Source organism: Neodiprion pinetum, chromosome 7, assembly GCF_021155775.2.
Source record: "Neodiprion pinetum isolate iyNeoPine1 chromosome 7, iyNeoPine1.2, whole genome shotgun sequence".
NCBI lineage: Eukaryota > Metazoa > Arthropoda > Insecta > Hymenoptera > Diprionidae > Neodiprion > Neodiprion pinetum.
The window spans coordinates 11,386,161-11,407,284 of record NC_060238.1 but is presented as its reverse complement, the minus strand read 5'-3'; the positions used below and the strand labels follow the sequence as shown (position 1 = coordinate 11,407,284).

General features: G+C 42.3%; 3 protein-coding genes and 1 pseudogene across 3 annotated transcripts; 1 reads left to right on the top strand and 3 right to left on the bottom strand.

The window, feature by feature from the left end:
* Positions 1–1,242: 1,242 nt before the first annotated feature.
* On the bottom strand, positions 1,243–1,605 carry LOC124223659 (uncharacterized). The gene has a single exon (XM_046635882.1). It carries the CDS (start codon positions 1,603–1,605, stop codon positions 1,243–1,245), a length of 363 nt encoding a protein of 120 aa, XP_046491838.1.
* Positions 1,606–3,248: 1,643 nt separating this feature from the next.
* LOC138191281 (uncharacterized) lies at positions 3,249–4,160 on the bottom strand. Its single transcript, XM_069137923.1, has 2 exons — positions 4,156–4,160; positions 3,249–4,086 (listed from the first exon to the last, which is right to left on the bottom strand). The coding sequence occupies exons 1-2, from the start codon at positions 4,158–4,160 to the stop codon at positions 3,249–3,251; spliced, it is 843 nt and encodes a 280-aa protein (XP_068994024.1).
* Positions 4,161–10,050: 5,890 nt separating this feature from the next.
* Positions 10,051–11,112, top strand: LOC124223658 (uncharacterized). Its single transcript, XM_046635881.1, has one exon. It carries the CDS (start codon positions 10,051–10,053, stop codon positions 11,110–11,112), a length of 1,062 nt encoding a protein of 353 aa, XP_046491837.1.
* A 1,369-nt stretch (positions 11,113–12,481) lies between these two features.
* Positions 12,482–13,278, bottom strand: LOC138191232 (cytochrome b-like; annotated as a pseudogene).
* Positions 13,279–21,124: the final 7,846 nt, after the last annotated feature.

Here is a 21,124-nt window from a genome sequence, read left to right as displayed (position 1 = left end):
CACAATCTTGTAACCGGCACCCCAGGGGTCGCGGTCCACCTCCTCGCAGAGCTTCTTCCAGCATCGCGTCTTGCTGTCTCTGATGGCGTACGTCAGTCGTTTCCGTTCAGTCCTGTACTCGGCCTGAAGGGTTTACCTCTCGGGTCTCCCTCCAGCCCTCGTAACCCGTCGTCGTTTTGCCAGGCAACTCTTCCGCAGCTCGGCTATCTCGTCCGTCCACCAGTATTGTGGTGGTCTGTTAGTCCGTACCGTCGTTTTGGCATTGTGCTGTCGCACAGCCGCGTCGTCAGTTTGGCCGTCCCGTCCGCCAGTCTTTCCGCCCTTTGCCGGCCAGTCAGCTCTGGGGGGACGTCGGTAGTTGGGGCCGGCGCTGCCGCCAGCTCCGCCGAGAACTTCAGTACGTCGAGCTTGTCTACGTTCCGCCGCGGGGGGTGCCGTGTCCTCGTCCGTGTCGTCCTTGTCTCTCCTGCCACTTCGAAGGCGATGTAATGATGATCGCTGGCCGTGTAGCCCTCGAGCACCCGCCACCGCCCTATCCGTGGCAGAGTTCTGTCGGTCGTCATCGTTACGTCCGGGATGAAGTCTCCGAATCCGGCCGTCTGTACGTTGGTACGTCTCCCGTGTTCGCCACTACTAGGTCCAGCCTTGCGGCCATCTCCAGCAGCAGCCGTCCGCGTCTGTTCGTTGCCGTCATGCCCCACTCGACCGCCCTCGCGTTGAGGTCCCCCGCGACATCATTATTATGATTATTATTATCATTATTATTATTATAATTTTTTTTTTTTTTTTTCCGAGGAGTTGCGGAATCCAAGTTACGGATTTGCGCCAGTCATACGGGCTAGCGCGGATGTGGGACTCCAGGGTGGCCTACCCACTAAACCGCCACCTCCTGTGCAACGCTCCCAGCCAGGAACTATGGTGATATTACTTCTAGCTGGGAGCTCTGTCGGTGTGTGTCTTGTCAGTCTGTCCGTCCGTCCGTCCCGTGCCGGCAGTCCGTCAGTTGTGTTACGTCAGGCAGCCGTCTGCGTTCTTACGTCGTGGGATTGTCTCTGTGTGAGTGGCAACAAGTTGTCACCTTTTTGTACTATGGAGCATCACCTCGACAACGTTGTTGAGAGTGATGCCTCCCACGACCGTCTCCAGTCTGTGTCTTAGTTCTGTCCAGCGGCCACATTCGAAGAACGTGTGTTCCGCGTCGTCTTGTTCGTGTCCGCAGTACGTACAGTTGGGCGTCCGTACTCATTTCAGGTTGTGTTGGTAGCGTCTGAAGTAGCCGTGGCCGGTCGGAAGCTGGGTGACGTAAAAATTCACATCCCCAAACCCCCTCTGGATCCACGGTCTCAGGTCCTTAATGGGTCGTCTCGTCCAGTATTCCGTTGGTTCTCCCGTCCACCGTTCCTGCCACGTCTGTATCGTTGTATCTCTTTCCGTCGTTGCCGCGTCCCATCGGGTCACGTCCGCGTCTTCTTCGTAGACCCTTTTTCGCTCGATCGCCACAAGGTCCATCGGAATCACGCCTGCCACCATCAGAACGGCCTGCGCTGAGAACGTCTGATAGGAACAAGCGATTCTCAACGCGCTTCCTCTCTGTACCGTCGTCATTGCGTGACAGTACTTCTCAGTCTTCAGGGAGTCTGCTCAAATCTCCGCACCGTAGAGGAGGATCGAGTTCACCGTCGACATCAAAAGTCTCCGTTTCCCTGGTCTTGGTCCGTTCGTGTTTGCCATCAGGCGGCTTAGGGATGCTATCCTTTCAGCCGCCTTCTGAGCCGTTCGTCGTATGTGAGGACAGAAGGTCATCCTCGTATCCAGGGTCACCCCCAGGTACTTGACTTTTCCTCTGGTCTCGATATCGTCCGTCCCGACCGTCATGCGTGATGTGGTCGGTATTCGTCTTCTGGTGAGAAGCACCAGTTCTGTCTTTTCCGTCGCGAGTCGCAGTCTGTGGTCAGTCATCCACCGTCTGACTTGTCTCATTGTCTAATTCAGTGCGTTTTTTGCCAGATCTGGAGTTCGCTCGACTATCACTGTTGCCACGTCGTCAGCGTAAGCGACCAGGCGAACGCCAAGTGGGAGCTCCAGTCTGAGCAGGCTGTCGTACATCCCGTTATAAAAGTCAGGTCCTAGTATGAAACCTTGAGCGACCCCTGCGGTAATCTGTCGCGTCACTTGGCCTTCGGTCGTTTCGTACGTCAGTCGTCTGTTCCGAAGGGAGTCTTCAACAACTCGGAGCAAGTAAGGCGGGACCCCGAAGTCGCCTCTCAGCGACCCCAGAATATCTACCCACCTGGCCGAGTTGAAGGCGTTCGTAACGTCAAGTGTCACCAGCAGCGCGACGGGTCGCACAGCGTGGCAATGTCTATCTGTTGACCGGAAAGAGTGAACCTCCGCTCGGATTGCTTCAATCGTTGATCGACCCCTCCGGAAGCTGAACTGCTGGTCAGAGAGGCCTCCGCCGTCCTGTATCGCGTCCGTAAGTCGTGGTCACAGAAGCTGTTCGTACAGTTTCCCTGTCGTGTCCAGTAAGCTCAGTGGCCGGTAGGCCGACGGCCTGCTGGGGTCACCCTTACTCTCTGGGATGAGGAACAACCTTGTCACCTTCCACCGGTCGCTGAATGTCCCTGTCGTAAGGCACGTGTTGTAGAGGTCGAGAAGTATCTCCGGCCTCAGGCTCGCTATCAGCCAAAGAAACTCCGCCTGTACCCCGTCCGGTCCTGGCGCCTTACCCCTCTTCATTGCTTTGGCCGCTCCGACGAGCTCCTTGGCGCTGAAGACGGTGGGCGTCGCGGTCTCTTCATCGTTCGTCGCGTCCGTACACGTCGGGTGCGTCGGGAACAGTCCGTCGACGATCCGTCGTGCGGTTTTAGCATCCTTGAGTTCTGGCGGGATCCGGGCCCCCAGCCCACCGGTCACAATCTTGTAACCGGCACCCTAGGGGTCGAGGTCCACCTTCTTGCAGAGCTTCTTCCAGCATCGCGTCTTGCCGTCTCTGATGGCTTACGTCAGTCGTTTCCGTCCAGTCTTGTGCTCGGCCTCAAGGGTTTTCCTTTCGGGTCTCCCTCCAGTTCTCGTAATTCGTCGTAGTTTTGCCAGGCAACTCTTCCGCAGCTCGGCTATCTCGTCCGTCCACCAGTATTGTGGTAGTCTGTTACGTCCGTACCGTCGTTTTGGCATTGTGCTGTCGCACAGCCGCGTCGTCGGTTTGGCCGTCTCGTCCGCTAGTCTTTCCGCCCTTCGCCGGCCAGTCAGCTCTGGGGGACGTCGGTAATTGGGGCCGGCGCTGCCGCCAGCTTCGCCGAGAACTTCAGTACGTTGAGTTTGTCTACGTTCCACCTCGGGGGGTGCTGGGTTCTCGTCCGTGTCGTCCCTGTCTCTCCTGCCACTTCGAAGGCGATGTACTGATGATCGCTGGCCGTGTAGCCCTCGAGCGCCCGCCACCGCCCTATCCGTGGCAGAGTTCTGTCCGTCGTCATCGTTACGTCCGGGATGGAGTTTCCAAATCCCGGCCGTCTGTACGTTGGCACGTCTCCTGTGTTTGCCACCACTAGGTCCAGCCTTGCGGCGATCTCCAGCAGCAGCCGTCGGCGTCTGTTTGTTACCGTCATGCACCACTCGACCGCCCTCGCGTTGAGGTCCCCCGCGACCACGAGGTCCCCGGGCAGGTCCCTGAGTCCGTCCTCGAGGAGCGCAACCTTCGCCCGGAACTTCGCCGCGGCGCAGTTCCGGGTCAGGTAGACGCTGACGTAAGTGACAGCGCCTACCCCAACCCAGCCGTAGTCGTCCCCGACGCCACGAGCGGTTATCTGGGCTTGGGCAGCGCCTCTTACCCAGATAGCCGCTGTCTTGGTCTCGTTTGTGATCCAATCCTGCGTTTGTCTGCAATCTGCTATCTGTGGTAGTAGCATGTCTGCTGTCCCACTACCACTACCACTACCACTACCACTACCACTACCACTACCACTATCACTACCACTATCACTACTACCACCACCACCACTACCACTACCACTACCACTACTACTTTCACTACCACTATAACTTCCACCACCACTACCACTACCACTACTACTACTACTACTACGCCTTTAAGTTGCCAAATGTCAAATACATATCGACGTCGCTGAAAAAGCTGTAGCCTGGGGAGTCACCAACACCATGAAAGCTAAATCTGAACTCGGAATAGGCTTAGCTGCAAAGCGGTCGAAACTTGTAGTGGCTGCGAAGAGGTCATCCGGAACTGGCGGAAAGAGTAAACAGCGGAAGAAAACTGTGAATCTCAAATCCATCATCACAGCAGCAAAGGTCGCCATGCGAACGGGTTATAAAGCCGTTGGGTCGGCGTTGGTGGGTGCTCGTGCCGCTGCGCGTGGGACTAGGAAGAATATTCGTATACCTCGCGTCATACCTGTGCCTGATAAAATTGACGGCTTCCTGCCGTTTCTCATTCCAATTCTGGCCCGTCTAAGCGCTACCGGGGCTCTTGCGGGTGGTGCTGCGGGTATAGCTTGAGCTGTCAACGAAGCTAGTGTCAACAAACATCAGTTGAAAGAGGCCTAACGGCACAATGCAACAATGGAGACGATCGCTTTGGGCAAGGGATTATACCTGCGACCCTACCGCAGTGGAATGGCCCTGTACTTACGTCCGGCAAAAAACTAGTGAAGCTGCGACACCGAGCTCTCACCAACATTGATTAACGCAACTATGCTGAAAACATAAAAATTTTGCATTTTCGTGGTGTTTTCATGCGAAATGATCTGCCGAAATCAGGACAAAAAATACGAGAATCCGCAATATTTAATCTCGATGATCAAAACGGTCCAGGGACACATTGGGTTGCGTACAAGAAAAATGGTGACTATGTTGTGTATTTCGATGGTTTCGGTGATTTAAAACCTCCTGAGGACTTGATGAGGTATCTCGGTGTTGGTAGCGTTGAATACAATTATAATAGGTATCAAGAATATGATATTGTGATTTGCGGCCACTTGTGTTCCAAATTTTCCAGCGAACAACTATAAAAAGACAGATATTACATGAGCAAGCATTAGTCATGCCTAAATCGTTGACGTTAACACTGTCAGGCACATCCTCCGTGCTGGAGGCTCAATATTTCCCCCCAATCCAGTTATCACCAGAAAAGAACTATGTTCTCGGGCTCGTCGAGTTCCTGACATTCAATTCAATACCCAATATTCATGAAAGGTGTAATAAATTTTACCTGAAGCGAGCGGACAACAGCAGAGAGAGCATCGCGATACCCACGGGGTGCTATGAAATTGAGGATATTGAAAATTTTCTGCATAAGGAGCTACCCTCCGACATCACCGTTAGTCTGACAGCTAATAACAACGAGCTGAACAGTGAAGTCACGTGCAATCATGTTGTAGACTTCAAGCCCGAAGATTCCATTGGCCGATTATTGGGATTTAAGGTGGTTGAGCTATCACGAAACGTTACTTATAAATCTGAATTACCCGTAGCCATACTGAAGGTTAATACTTTACGCGTTGAGTATAGTATAACCACAAGGGCGTACATAAACGGGCATCGAGGTCACACGATTCACGAATTTTTCCCAACCGTTCCATCGGGATATAAGATTGTCGAAATGCCTATCAACCTCATTTACCTGCCAATCGCCGTACAGTCGATACATCATTTACAGCTGAGAATAGTCGATCCAGACGACGAGCTGATTAATTTTCGCGGCGAAACGATTACTGTACGTTTACACGTGAAATCACTCAAATAATGAAAATCGTGTTTGTGACAAGAAAGTTGGGCATAAGTTATAAAAGTCAAACGTCATGGCCAAAAATCATCAGTCGCCCGACACCTCTGACAACGTTTACACCGCCTACGAGACTGACACATCTGAACGTTCGGTTTCTCCAGAGCCTGGGTCTTCGATAACGTCGAAATTTTGAAAAATAAGAATTCGTGTTCGCTGCATTCTGTGTGTGTTACCATGGAAGAAATAATAAGAATACACAAACCTGTGGTATTCGACGAATCGATTGCGCACTCTGAGATTCATGCTTATCAACCGTTTGCATGATCCACCTTTCAGAACAACGATGAAATCCATATTGTTGTTTAATATCAGGACTTGTGTCTACTGCCCAGTAAAAGCTTTCTACACATTCGTGAAAAAATCACAAAGGATAATGGTGTGGCTGCGGTGACGGTTTCGAAATTGATCAATATGGCCGTTTGTCATTTGTTTGAGGAAGTTCGCTACGAGTTGAACGGTGTAGAGATTGATCTGAATAAAAATGTTGGCATCACCAGTACTATGAAGGGTTACGTATCCTTGACTCCAGGCCAGCAATATAGTCTGGAGAATACCGGGTGGTTGAGTGGGGATAAGGAACTAACCGATGCCGCTGGAAATTTCGATGTTGTTTTATCGTTAAATGATGTGCTAGGCTTCGCCGAAGATTATCGTCGAGTCATCGTCAACACTAAACACGAGTTAATTCTTACACGTTCCAACACTGATTTGAATGCCGTGATTCAGACCTTGGCGACGGAAAGCTTCAAAATCACCCGGGATAAAATCGAGTTGTTGTTGCCCTACATCAAACTGGCAGATAAACCGAAAATCCAGCTACTCAGCTACATCGCCAAGGATCCGGCCATATCCATGAGTTTTCGTTCTTGGGAAACGTACGTGTATCCGATGCTCCGTTCAACAACGCGGCATATATGGTCAGTCGAGTCATCGACGCAGCTTGAGAAGCCGAGATATGTCGTTCTAGGATTTCAAACTGCAAGGAGAAACGAGCTGTTGAAAAATGCTGGCGTATTCGATCATTGTCGGATCAGAGATGTAAAACTCTTCCTCAACTTATAGTGCTATCCCTACGGTAATATAAATATTGATATATACAATAATCAATACGTCATTCTCTATGATATGTATGTTCGGTTTCAAATGAGCTACTATAACAAAGAAGCTGAGCCTTTGCTATCACGGCGTGAATTCATGAACCAAGCTCCCCTTATCGTCATCGATTGCTCCAAGCCGAACAAAACATTGAAAACTGGACCTGTGAACATTTGATTGGAATTTGACTTTAGCATTACGTTCCCACCACACACTTCTACCTACTGCATGATCTTGCATGATCGCATTGTTGAATATAATCCGATCAGTGGTACTGTTAAAAAATTGGTATAAGTCAATTTTGGAATAATAATATGTTCAATTAAAATGGAAATTAAAAATAATATGTATAATTTTACTCGTTAAAATTTAGAATAAGATAATGGAGAATAGAATAAGAAAACTAAATGTAATTGATGTTGAATAAAAAAATTGTTAAAAGCATTCAAAACGCCATTTTAAACCTCCCTTCAGGGGTCATTTCCTGGAATTTTTTTAATAAATCTAGCGGGTTTTTACCCTATCCGATTCATGTGCGGCTTTCCGGCGCCAAACAAGTCTCGACAGGAATTATTGTGTGTGTGTGTGTGTGTGTGCGTGTGTGTCAAATCCTATAAAAATAGTCATCTTGCGGCAAACCGCGAAAATGATAAGGGGGGTGAGGGGTAGTGCCGCGGATTTAGGGGGGGGATAACGCCGCGGATTGGGGGGGGAGTAGCGCCGCGGATTTGGCGGGCGGGGGAGCGAGGCGGGAGCGCGGCGGATTTGGGGGGGCTAGGGGGAGCTCTGGGGGAGCGCCGCGGATTTTGGGGGGGGGGGGGGGGGGGCAAGTGGGAGCTGGGGGGGAGCTAGGGGGGAGCGCCGCCATCTTTGGATCAGAACTGTCATATCCACACTGGGGAATTATACGGAGATGAGGAATGTTTAATAAGATTTTGCTTGAGTAGTTTTTCAACTTTGGATTTGATTTCGTCTTTGTGAATCTTGGGAAAACGGTATTGTTTGGTACGAATAGGCGTATTGTCCGTCGTGGGGATAGTGTAATGAGATAAATTAGTGTGGCCTAATTCATCACCTGGGAGATAAAAGAGATAGTTAAATTCTGTTACGAGGTTGAATATAAATTGTTTTCCGGTGTCATTAAAATGATCAAGATGTAAGCTGCTCTTTAGGACGTCCAATCTTTCTGACCTACTGTTAGTCAAGAGCACTGTTGCGGCACCGGGACAGGGTGTACTGTCGTCAGGGATAGGAGGATCGGATTGTAGTTGCGCGAGGTCAGTGGACTGGATAAGGCAGGAGGGGGGATTATTAGTCGGTCTCGATGTACGCTTGGCGGCAGACGGAATTAATGAGTTGCTGAGGAGAGGGCCTGGGTGCGAAATGAGGGTTTTGGCGCGGGCATCGCTGTGGTGGTTACCCGAAGCAGTGGGCGTAGCGTTGGGTATGGCTGTACTTAGTGGCTCGTAAAAGTCGTCTAGGGTTACTGTTGGGAGTCTTATCTCTACGGCAGATTCGTTACAATTGAACGCGTACGAGTAAGCGATGCCGTTCTGGTATTCAACTAACGCTTGACCCCAAAGAAAATTGTTGCCGAAATTGATGCGTTTAAGGTAGGCTACTTCAGTGTCAGGGTTCGCAACTATTAGTGGGATGGGTTTCACGGTACGGGCCCGTGTTGTAATTACGCGCGTTTTTTCGGGAGCGGACGAGGGTTCATCGAATTTACTAAAGTGGATTGGCACTGAGGTTCCAAGCATCACCGAGTTTGAGTTGAAAGAAATAGTTGCTTGTTCTTTTCGCAAGAAGGGCTGGCCTAAGATACCGTTATGCGGAATCGGAAACGAGTCAGGGACCAAGTGAAAGGTATGGGATTTATTATTCAAACGTATTTCAGTTTTTGCGGTAGTTCGCGTCTTTTTGTCTGTTATACCAGTCAGCGTCAAACGTTCGTCGGTTTTTCATCGTACGAGGGGCCTAACGGAACTTTCTTTGACCAAGTTGACGTTTGCACCGGTATCAATGATGAATGTAGATATTTTCATTAGCTCGGGGGTGTCGATCGAAATTAGTGGAGGGTCAGCTGAAGCTGTTATGAGGATATGACTAGAATATCGGAACGCTTGTTGTTTGCATTGCTCGCGGGCGCGTTTTCCCCGCGGGCGATGTTCCCGTTTGAATGTTTATTTGAGCCTGCATTGCCTTGATTATTACGCGGAGAGGATCTACATCGGTTTACTGTGTGGCCTCTGCGATTACAATTGTCGCAGTGTAGTTCTTGGTTTATGTTGCATTCATTGTGGCAGTGGCCCATTCTGCGACATTTGGTACAATAACTTTTACTTTTCAGACGGTGACATTCCGTGATGGAGTGACCCTGGTGGTTACAAAATTGACAACTGCTGGGCAGAGCATTAACGTGGCCAGCAGAACAGGTGTTCGGATCGAGCGCTTGGGTGTTAGGTCTGGGCTCGGTACGAGGCGCTGGTTGATGAGCGTGACTGGGTGTGGGCAATGACATCAGGGGGGGGGGGGATAAAGGAGGCCGCGGCGGGCACCTGAGACCGAGGAGCAGTATGGGGGGGGGGGGGTAACGGCAGACAAATGGGTGTAGAGGGGGTAAAATATTGTGCAGAGAATTGCATCTGACGGTTAATCAGCTCGGCTTCTTCACCTTCGGCGATAGTGAAGGCAGTTCCGAAGGTCGGTAATTGTCTTATAGTAGCGATTCTCTACTCCAATTTTGGCCGAAGCCCTCTAATAAACGATCCAGAGGTATCCTTCTAAGTGGGACCGGAATTTCGTCCACCAACTGATGCCAACGCTGTTCAACAGCGTTGATTGCAAGATCTTGTGGAACATTTGTATACAATGACACAACATCCAGCGAAACTAAAATATGATCAGGTGGGAGACGAAAGTCCCCAATAGCATTAACCAGAGCAAAACTATCTCTTACACGTGACAAGGGAGGTACGATGTTGTTACCTATACATTGACTGACGAAGCGGGCCAGATTGATAGTCAGACTATCAGTGAACGAAACTATAATTCTTACAGGTGTATCCGGTTTGTGAATTTTCGGTTCACTCAACAAACTTTTAAAAGCATTGCACATATGTTCTAAGGCAGACATATTCAAATTTAATCAGAACATGTATGCTCAAACTTATGGTTTACCGATGGGCTCACCGCTCTCTCCAATTTTGACGGATTTGGTTTTGGATGATCTTGAACAATATTGTCTCAACAAACTGGACTTCAAGCCTTCGTTCTATTTCAAATATGTAGATGACATAATTACAGCTGTCCCTTCGGATAAAGTTGCAGAAATGCTATCTGTCTTCAACAGTTTTTATCTGAGACTACAATTTACCCCTGAATTAGAGTTTAATCACCGAATCAGCTTTTTAGATGTCCTGATCATCAATGATAACCAGCTCATCAAAACTGATTGGTTTCATATGGCTACTTGGTCACGAAGGTATTTAAATTACCATTCTCACCATCCCAGATCTTACAAAATTGGAACGATTAATTGCTTAGTTGACAGAGCGATCCGACTCTCAAGTATGGAATTTCATAACAAAAATTTGTCCTTGATTCAGCAGGTACTAGGTAAAAACGACTATCCACCTCGCCTGCTCAACAAACATATACAGTTCAAATACGATTCCATCTTGTCATCGACCAGCCTCAACAATAATATCGATGCAACTACTGCACAAACCAATCAAAAAAACTATATTTCCATCCCATACGTCGCGGGGTTGTTTGAGTCACTCAACAGAACATTCGTGAAGTACAAAATTCAATTTGTGGGTAAATGTGCACATGATCTATCCTCGATGTTTGATTCGGGTAAGGACCCCTTACCCCCGGGTATGCGCTCTGGTGTAGTTCACAAAATACCTTGCAACCAATGCAACATGTCCTACATAGGCCAAACTAGTACGCAACTACACACCAGGATAACCGAGCATAAACGCAATATCCATGAACACGAGGATAATTATACTGCACTGACGAGACATTCCATCGATTTCTACCACTCCTTCAATTATTCTCAAGCCAGCATTATTGACGTTGAACCGTTGTATTATGATAGGCTATTGTTAGAAATGTGCAATATTGTTGCACATCCCAATTCTGTCAACCGAAAACAAGACATAGAACATCTGAGTAATATTTTTACCTCTGTGATACGACCATTGTAATTATCTATTACCGACTGAGCTTGCTCTCGATTTTACCTCCTGAACAAAATTTTGGTTTCCTTTTAACCCGTTGACTCTGCGTTTGCTCTGATAACTATCGATATCGACCTCCCCCCACTACACACTGGACGTTTCACTTGTGCAAATGTGCTCTGGACTCAACCTATAACGGCTGTGTGTTTTATTTTATTTTATCAAAATTAACAACAAATATGAATTCTTGGGAACTACGTGTCGTGAACGCAGTGTGTTTCGGTTTTTTGTTTTTTATTGTTTTTATTGTTTCTATTTATTCATTAATTACCAACACGCATTCGATGTAATTGGAAGTGTCATATCATACTAGGTAATTCCTCTCTTTTATACTTGCTTGAACATCCTTGCATATTATCTATACCACTATGTTTAATTTTGTCAAAACCTAGTTGTACATTATTTTATTTTTGTTCGTGACAGATGTTCAAATAAATTGTTCTGAGGAGGGCCCCCATCAGGGCCAAAACGTTAACACTATATAAAAAAGTGTTTTGAGTTGTGACCTTCATATACAAGAATAACATTAATCAAAAAATCATCAAGGTCAAGATAAATCGTCTTCGTTACTGATTTTCATTCATTTGATTTTAGTTTCGTGTTTTTTTTTTATGTTGTTTAGGTATTAGAGTTTATCCTATTATAATTTCTACATGATCTTCAAATTCTAAGTATTCTTTCTTACGTTTATTACGTACTGTAGCTCAGACAATTTCTTATGAACTTAGTTGAGTAATAGTAATTTTATCAATTTTATTTTTAATTGAGGGTTATTCAATAAATTTATTTAATTTATATCAGAGATCAATTTGATTTATTTTTTTAACTTTTCCTTCAAATTTTATTTAATTTATTATTTGTTTAGCTGAAACAAAACGAACACCTTTTAACTTTTCTGAAGGGAAGTCAGAGTTGTTTTCTGGGTTTGATATTGAGTATAGAGGTGAAGGATTTTCATTAATTTTTTTATCTGAATATTCAAGAATTTTATTTATAAGAATATTATTTGTTTCAATACTTTTAGGAGGGGATTTATGAAGTTTTTATTTTTTATTTAATAATGATTTTTATTAGATTTTTATTCATTTCAATTCGAGGTACCTTGCCTCGTTTACGTTATGATAAATTAATGATAATAGCTTGAAAAAAAATTTTACCTGTTTCATTGAATTATTCAATTTTATTCATGGGTTTGAAATTTATATTTTATTGTTCTTCATCATAAATTATATTAAGAATTTAATTATTCAAGTTCAAATCAATAAAAGATTCAAAACTTTTATATTATGTTTTCAAGACAAAAACTTATTCAAGTTCATTGATTTAGTAAATTAATTCAATTCAATAAATGGTCTCATATTTTTTTTAATATAGGATATATTGAAAAACAAAAGAAGTATATTGATGTTAAAATTTATCCAATAATAACAAATGGATTTTCTACAGGTCTTATTCCAATTCACGTAAGTATTAATACAGTTCTAATAAATATTCAAAATAGAAATTGTCTGAATGGATAAAAATTTAATCCCTTAAAATTTATCATTTTTGTAAAAAGGTATAATTAATAGGATCAAAATAGACATTGAAAGACGAATAACTCCCCCTAATTTAGTAGGGGTAGATCGTAGGATTGCATATGCAAATAAAAAATATCATTTAGGTTAAATATGTGGGGGGGGGGGGGGGGGGGGGGGGAATTACAGGATTAGCAGGGGTAAAATTATCTGGATCTCCTGATATATTAGGTTTTATTCAAATGATATAAATTAAAATAAAGTATATAAAAATAAATCTTACAATATCTTTCAATAAGAAGTATGGTTGAAATGGAATTTTGTCAATATTACTATTGGTTCCTGAAGGGTTTTTTGATCCTGTATGATGAAGAAATATCGAATGAATAATTGTCATTATTATAATAATAAAAGGAATAGTGAAATGAAGAGTAAAAAATCGTGTCAATGTAGCATTATTAATAGAAAATCCTCCTCATAATCATTGTACTAAGAATTCTCCTAAATAAGGGATTGCTGAAAGAAGGTTTGTGATTACAGTGGTTCCTCAAAAAGATATTTGTCCTCAAGGTAAAACGTATCCTAAAAATGCAGCTGCTATGGTTAATGATAATGAAAGAATGTATATTCGAAAAATTGGTGATTAACGACGGAGCCAGGAATCGAACCTGGCGTCTAGAGATGCTTGACCGGAGCCTTACTCCACTGGACCACCTAGCCGCCCTGACTCTGTTGTCGTTAATATCTCTCATCACCAGTGAGTTTGAATTTGTTTTCCTGTGCCCGGTTTATGTGTGAGTAAGAAGTTTCTTCTCTGAATGCACGATGTATAAGGAGACTCTAATGTGTAGATGTTGTGTTTACCCTTTTTGAGTCCTTGCTTCCGATGATAAGCCCGTAAGACAAGCAATGCCGTCTATTGAATGATATGCGGATCAGTGGCGTAGCTAGAGGGACAAGGGTCCTGGTGCATAGGGAAAGGATCGGGCCTTTTTCCTCCCCTCTTTCCGCGTAGTTTGAACTTATATTGGTTTTCAAAATTATTGATAAGAAGAAGAATAGGAAACAGTGAGTTGAACTTATCCCTAGTAGGCTAAATCCATACGTCGTCTCTATTTGAATCTCCATGTGTTTAATAGAAGAAAAAGGGAATAAATAAACAACGACGCACATGACAATATAGAATATTTATTATACAGATGAGATTATTTAAGGTAAAAAACGATTTATAACAGAATTCGCCGCCCAATTTACAATCTCTTGCGCTATATAAAAAATTTTTTTCTATTTATTATTGAATTTTAAAATACTTTACCCCAAAAAATTTTTTTACAACTCTAATACACATGGCTGTATTTGTAATTTTTTAAAGCAACGAAAAAAAAATAAAATGAAAATATGAATTTGTTTATAAAAAATTGTTTATAAAATAAACAATGAAAATTCGAATGGAAAAAAAATTTTTTTTCGTAATTATATTAACAATTGTAAATGATGATTTGTAGAAAAAAAATTATTTTTCAATAAATAATTTAAATGGTGGATGAATGAAAAAAAACAGTTATAAACAATAAAATAATTTTTTTGAGAAAAATTTTTTTTTTAAAAATCATTATACCACTAAGACAATGAAATGACCGAAAAAAATTTTTCAAAAATATTCAACTTGTCTATTTGTTTATAATAAATTTTTAAACAATACACGTTAAAAAATTTTCAGCTGAGCTAATAAACGCAACATATTAATTCAAAAACCACCAGAATTCAAGAATTATGAAAAAAAATTTTTACATAACATTAGCCGGATTTTTCCATTTTTGATAACTTTGAAAAATTATTATAAGCAAATGAAAAAACTTTTATAAACTTTTACCACTGAATTTTGTTTATTATTTATATCAGAAGAGCTCACAAAATGAAAAAAATTTACAGACTCATTTTTTAAACTGTTACAAGCGATTTTATGAAAAGTCAAGTCTACGAAAAATGAGTTAATTAACAATGAAATAACTTAAACGAAAATCGAGTTAGAAATTTTTTTTTGGTAAAACTACATTCCTTCAAGTGTCTAGATAACACGATAATTTATTCAAATTCTTCAATTAACATTGAATGTTATAAAAAAATTGTTTCGTGTTGCATGCTTCGCTAGGCGGTGACGCCTAGGCACCGAAACGGCCGCGCGGAGCCCTATTTTCAACGTTAAATTAAAATTATAAATAATAAAGCTAGAATTCCGGAAGTACGGACTTTCTCATCGGAAATGTCCTCCTCTTTTAGGATCTTTTTTCAAAATTCATTTATCTTTTATGTTTTTGAAATTATAGCTATGAAACGGAGACTCCCTTTTTTTCTTTTCGTTTTTTGTTCATAACTATTGAAATTTTCAATGGTGGATTAATTAAAAAATACCGGTTTCATCGTTTTAAATTCTGAATCCAATGCACCAATCGCCATGTTTTTAAGACCATTCTAACGATTTTTCTCAGTGAACTCACTTCTCGACCAGACTACATGGGGAATATGAGAAAACATTAGATTATGATAACATAAATTATAAACTCAGTAAACGAGATATAAATTCTTACCTTTGGGCATATCCAAAACTTAACGCAAGATGTGGTCGTATCTAGCAACGAGTTGGACAATTGACAGAAAATTTCCGTGGTTTCCTCCTTCACTCAGATCCTCTCGATGTCCTCTCAAAGCCAAAGAACTCTTCGCAAGAGTAATTATAATATCGAATAATCTCCGAAGAACTTGTCTCCAAAATAATGCTTCTTTGCGAATTTCATCTTCAAGTTCTCTGTCGATGGTAGAACTTTTTTGCCACGCTTCATATACAGCGCACGCCTCCGTGTGTGCTTTCGAGGAACCATGTTGCTTGACTCTATCTGATAAATGCCTACAGTCCCGAATGCTTGTCCACCATGCATTTATTTGCGAAGCAAACAACCAACACGGTTGGCAGTAGGCAGCATCCAGCATTTTCGAGTAGCATATCCAAAAACGATCAACTGGATCGTATTGTGACGTAGAAACGTAATACGTTTCCGAAAAGCTCCTGTTATCTTGGTGGGGGTCCTTCGGAAAAGGTCCCGGAGGTTTCAAATGTCCTTTGTCAAGAATCAGCCGTTTTTCGTTATCGTTCAATTTCTTGTTCGTGTACTTTCCAAAGCCATTTGAAATTTCAAGAACTTTTGAAGATGTAGAAATGGATGATTCTTCTGATGTAGGTTGCACGGAAGCGTCGAGGTAGTCATTTTCAGCAGTGGCATTGGTGGTAGTTATTGGATCCTGATATTCCTGATCTACTCGAGTCGCTTTATTAATTAACACAGCTGTACCCACGTTATGAACACTTGTCACTTTTGACCGATATTTCAGCTATTGAAGGAACTGTAGCAGAAAGCGGTTTCGTAAAAAAGCTGTCTAGCTTGGTAAATTTTTTTTTACTTTCTTCCCTTTCTTGACGTTGTTTCCGCTTTGCGGCACCGCTACGTTCTTTTTTTCTTTCCATAATTTTTAATTGTTCACAATCGAAATTTTAGAATTTCGGAGTACTTACTGAGATTTTCCTATATTGCTTTTCAATGTTCAGTAAAGATTACAGGAAGCTCAACAAAAAAAACCCACAAAACAGCTTGTTTGGTAATCATGCGGTAAAATTAATATTAACTCATAAGGTCATAAGAAAATATTATAGTTTCAACAGTAGCTCATTTGTCAATTTGAATTTGAGTTTAGAATAACGTTGTTATTTTTTGTTGTCGATCATGTTGAAAGCTATCATAGATTATACGGTTACCGTTGGGCTGCAACCTGTATCATACATATTTTGTCATCGGAAATTTTTTTTAGCGAAAATGAGTTCTAGCAGAATTTGGTGCCAGATGGATGGATGTGCGGAATAGAAATCATAACATTAGTGGTGATCCTTGATGAAATAAGGCCGGTAGTAGGGAATTACGAATTACAACAGTCAGTGACACACCTAGCGTCAACTATTTGAACTATTGTAGTACGTCCCAGACCCCAGAAGGTTGGAAACATCGCCACAAATATCATAAATGAGAACTGATGCAAGGCAAGAGCGAATGAAAACTTCATTAAAAAGTTGATGGGTGGAATTGGCGAATTGATCTCGCGACCGTCAAGCACGTGAGCTTATCGCTGATCCAATGAGCTACTGGTTTACTCATCCAAACTACCAAATAATCGAAATAACGACAACGAACAGCACATGCCTATCGAGGACGCTTGGCGCATGCGTTGGAAATGTTATAAGGAGTTCTATGATTGGTGATATAGTGATAATGATTTTAAGTTTATTTTTTTTTTGCTCACAGTCACAAGATTAAAAAAAATTAATTTTTTTTTTTTAATTTTTTTTTTAATTTAAAAAAAAAATTTTGTTGTTTTCAAAGCTGAGGTTAGAGGGCCCCCTGAGCTCCAGGGCCCTGGTGCATTGCACCACCTGGCCCTATGATAGCTACGCCACTGCTCCCGACCTACGTCCATTTTTCTCTGTTAAGTGCCGTCTCTCGTTTCAAAGCTACCGTTTAATTCTATTCTACCCAAAATAATTGTGAACAACGATTGCTTATTTTATTAACTACCGCTGTCGATACCATTTCATTTGCCTGTCTCAACCATGTAACCTTCTCGACAATATATGATCGATTGACCTGTTCATTTTCCTTCTGACTTGAGTTTATTCTTTATTCCATTATTTTATTGAATTCTGTAATTATTGTTAGCTGCCTTGAATACCGCCACTCTATCAGTTCGTAGGTGTGAGTACCTGAGCCTAGCCAGCCATACAACGGGTTCTCTATTTATTTTTCGTACGGTCTCGTGTTATTTTTATTGATTCGTATTATTGTTTGAAAATCGACGCTAACGCGTCTGGCGCCCAACATAATTGATTTTGTTAAAGTTTGATATTTTGAATAAGTGGAGAATCGCGTCAAAGTGTCAACAGTAAGTCCTCCTCCGAGGGTAACAGATTTTAGCATTACAAATTGGCGCCCAACGTGGGGCCACAAAAGGCCAGCTACAGTAAAATTTCAGTTAATAATTCAATTAAAAACTTGAGGGAGAATAAGAGAGAGAGAGAGAGAAAGATAGAAATTATTATTAACAAAAGAAACCTCTTCCCGCTCTTATTCAGTCAGTTACTCACACAAAGATTTAAGTAGATCTTGAAAAACAGTTCATATTGAGTGACCTATCGACCCAAAATATTCGAATATTTAGCGAATTGAACATCCCGGATTACAGATATTTTAATGACGACGGAATAATCCCTCGCAAGTATTACTTCTAGCCGACGCATTGTTCGCGGAGAGCAGCGAGCGGCCAAAAACTACTTTTTCTCTTGCCCGCTATCGTTGTTGACAACTCACGAGTGAGACCGTATTTCTTGCTCGTGACCGCTTATTGACACCCAGGATTAGACGTGTGTATGTCGCTCGTTCAACCGTGTTCCGCTACAAGCAACATTGTAAATCGCAAACAACAATACATGCCTTCGTTGCCGTCTGTAAAAGACTCGTGGATATATATATTATTAACAGCAGCGTAATTACGTTACGAGCTGAGACAGCATGCAGTATCAGCAGAAGAAACTCTACCGACCTTACGCGATCGTTTAATCCGATTCTACCAAATTTCTCGCGGGGAAATGACTGATCCCGCTGCTCCCAATAAAACGACGCTTGATGCCGAAGCCGGCACATCGTCTTTACAAATACCGACGGACGAAAGACAAAGCCCGCAATCGACGCATGAAATCGGAATGAGCGCGGGGAATAATATGTCGTTAAATAATACTTCTCCCGATAATACGCATGATTTATCGTAAAACCAAAACAACGCTCCGGCTATCGACATCAGAGGTCCTCTGGAAAACCGGATGCAAAATGTAAACACTGCGCGAGAACACCTCCCGTTACCGCATAGCTTTACCCCGTGTCGCGAAGCCCCGCCGTTACATCATAACACGCCGCGACAACCTTTAGACTCATTCCAACATAATTGATTTTCTTGTAGTTTATTATTTTGAATAAGTGGAGAATCGCGCCAAAGTGTCAACGGTAAGTCCTCCTCCGAGGATAACAGAGTTGAGCGTTACAACATATACAGGATGTCCCTAAATTGGGGGACACGGACCAGCCAGCGTGATACCTGACTTAAATCCAACCGAGAATTTCTTTGCCGAAAGCTCGTCCGACGCATAGTTTTTGAATTATAAGCGATAGCGCTAGGCCAATCAAAGTGCACCAGTTCATCTGGATTTGCCGCCACGAAAATTGCTGTGTTGTTTGTCTGAGTAAATTATTATTATTCGTTTACGAATTAAATGTCGGCACCTCCCCTCTCTCCCTGTTGTACCCCTTCTCGAGCGCTGACCTTGGTATTGTTGCCGCGGCACACGCTGCCGGCCGCACACCCACGGACGCACAGTCGTGTGTGTGAACATAAGCGAATGCCCAGCTACACAATACTACCAAACACACATCTACAATTGAAAATGAAAATAAATCTCCAAATAAATCAGCGGATTTGAGATTTAATGTTATAAAACACTTTCAATCATCGATGTATGCATAAAACTAGAGATTTTAGATGAGTGATATGCCGTTAGGGTTCATAATTAGTCATTCAATCAATCTGAATTATGCTTTCCGAACATTTTTTGTGTCTTTGCAACATAATTTTTCCACTAGTTTTAAATTCATCATTGACATCCGATTTGTCAATAATGCGAGGGAAAAATAACTCGCTGAATTGACGTGTCAATAGGTTTGTAAATCAATTACAATTCACCTGAGTTATCACAAAATAACTGAATTAATGAGAATTCACTGAATCACTGAAAATGATAACTGAAATCATGAGAATTATTGGAGATATAACTGAATTAGGAAGAGTTGTAATGAGTCAAGTTACTTTGAATTACTTTAGATTCGTGCCAAAATTTTATGTTTAGAGAGGAAATAATTAAATTCGAATAAAAACGTAATTTCAAATCAAGAAGAAGAAAAATAGATTCGAAAAATTCGAAGTGGCGAACTCACATGGTCAAACAACATCTTGAAATATTCAGATTTTGGTAGAAATTGGTTAGTGGAGATTTTTCCGGTAATCAGTAACCGATCCAAGGTCAGATTTCCAAAATTTATGATTGTCGATCCATTATCAGTGGTTCAAAATAAAAAGAATCGTAATATTTCTTTATGCAACATGATATGCGAGGGCTTTTGAATCGTCAATCACGACTCCAAATTCGTAGTTGGAAAATTGGAATTGGAGATTGATATTCATTTGTTTCATGAACCTTGAATTTGCAGTGTGAAAACGGGAAGTTCGAGGGCTGGCTCACGGTCAGCCTTAAGCCGCTTTTTCACTCACACGAACGACGCAATACAGTATCGATGTATGTGATTCAAGTGTCAATTACGCAAAATTTATCAAACTTGAAAATACTTTGAATGAGACTATGAATTATCAAAATATTTCTTCTGAAATTGAGACTACACGCAGAAATTTACCAAATCGATTAATTTTTACCAATTCAATCAAGCCGTGTCCTATAATTTTGTTGAAATCGATTAATCGATACATCGATCATTCTCAGATAAGTGGCCATCACTAGCATTGATCTCAACAATTTTAACGTTACTTGCCACTCCAGATCCACATTGAATCGACGAGGAAATGACAGGGAATTTGAATGACACCATATTTTTCTGAGTTGAATTATTGAATTCATTCATGTAATTCGACTTCATTTTTTTACTCCAAATAATAATAGTTATTTTTCCTCAAATTCAGATGGATTGATTATATTCAAATTGCGTCATTTGAATTCAGGTATTTGGGAATTTTTTTCTTCTTGATTTGAAATTACTTTTTTATTTGAATTTAAATATTTTTCTCTCGAAACAAGAAATTTTGGCACGAATCTAAAGGAATTCGATATAAGTTGACTTATTACAACTCTTTCTAATTCAGTTATATCTCAAATAATTCTCCCGATTTCAGTTATCGTTTTTAGTGATTTAGTGAATTCTCATTTATTCAGTTATTTTGTGTTAACTCAGGTGAATCGTAATTGATTTATGAACCTTGTAACGTGGCAGTTCGGTTAGGCCTGCCCGTTACAAGAGACTCCCTGAACCCTGGGCGAGATCCCGGAATCAGGGTCTAGAAAATCGAGTCGCGGAATAATCTTAGCGAGCGCCAGAACTGGAGTCACGCACCCGAGCTTCGACAGGGACGAAATAGAGCATTGCGACCAAGATATTTCAGGTTTTTTTTTTTTTTTATTTTTTTTTGAGTGCATCGGCTACCCTCCAGTGACCAACTCCGACGCCGAACATCTTTCGAGGCAAGGCGAAACCACAAAGATCTCGCGGAAAGGACACCGAGGCTGCGGAGGGGGAGGCAACGCAGAT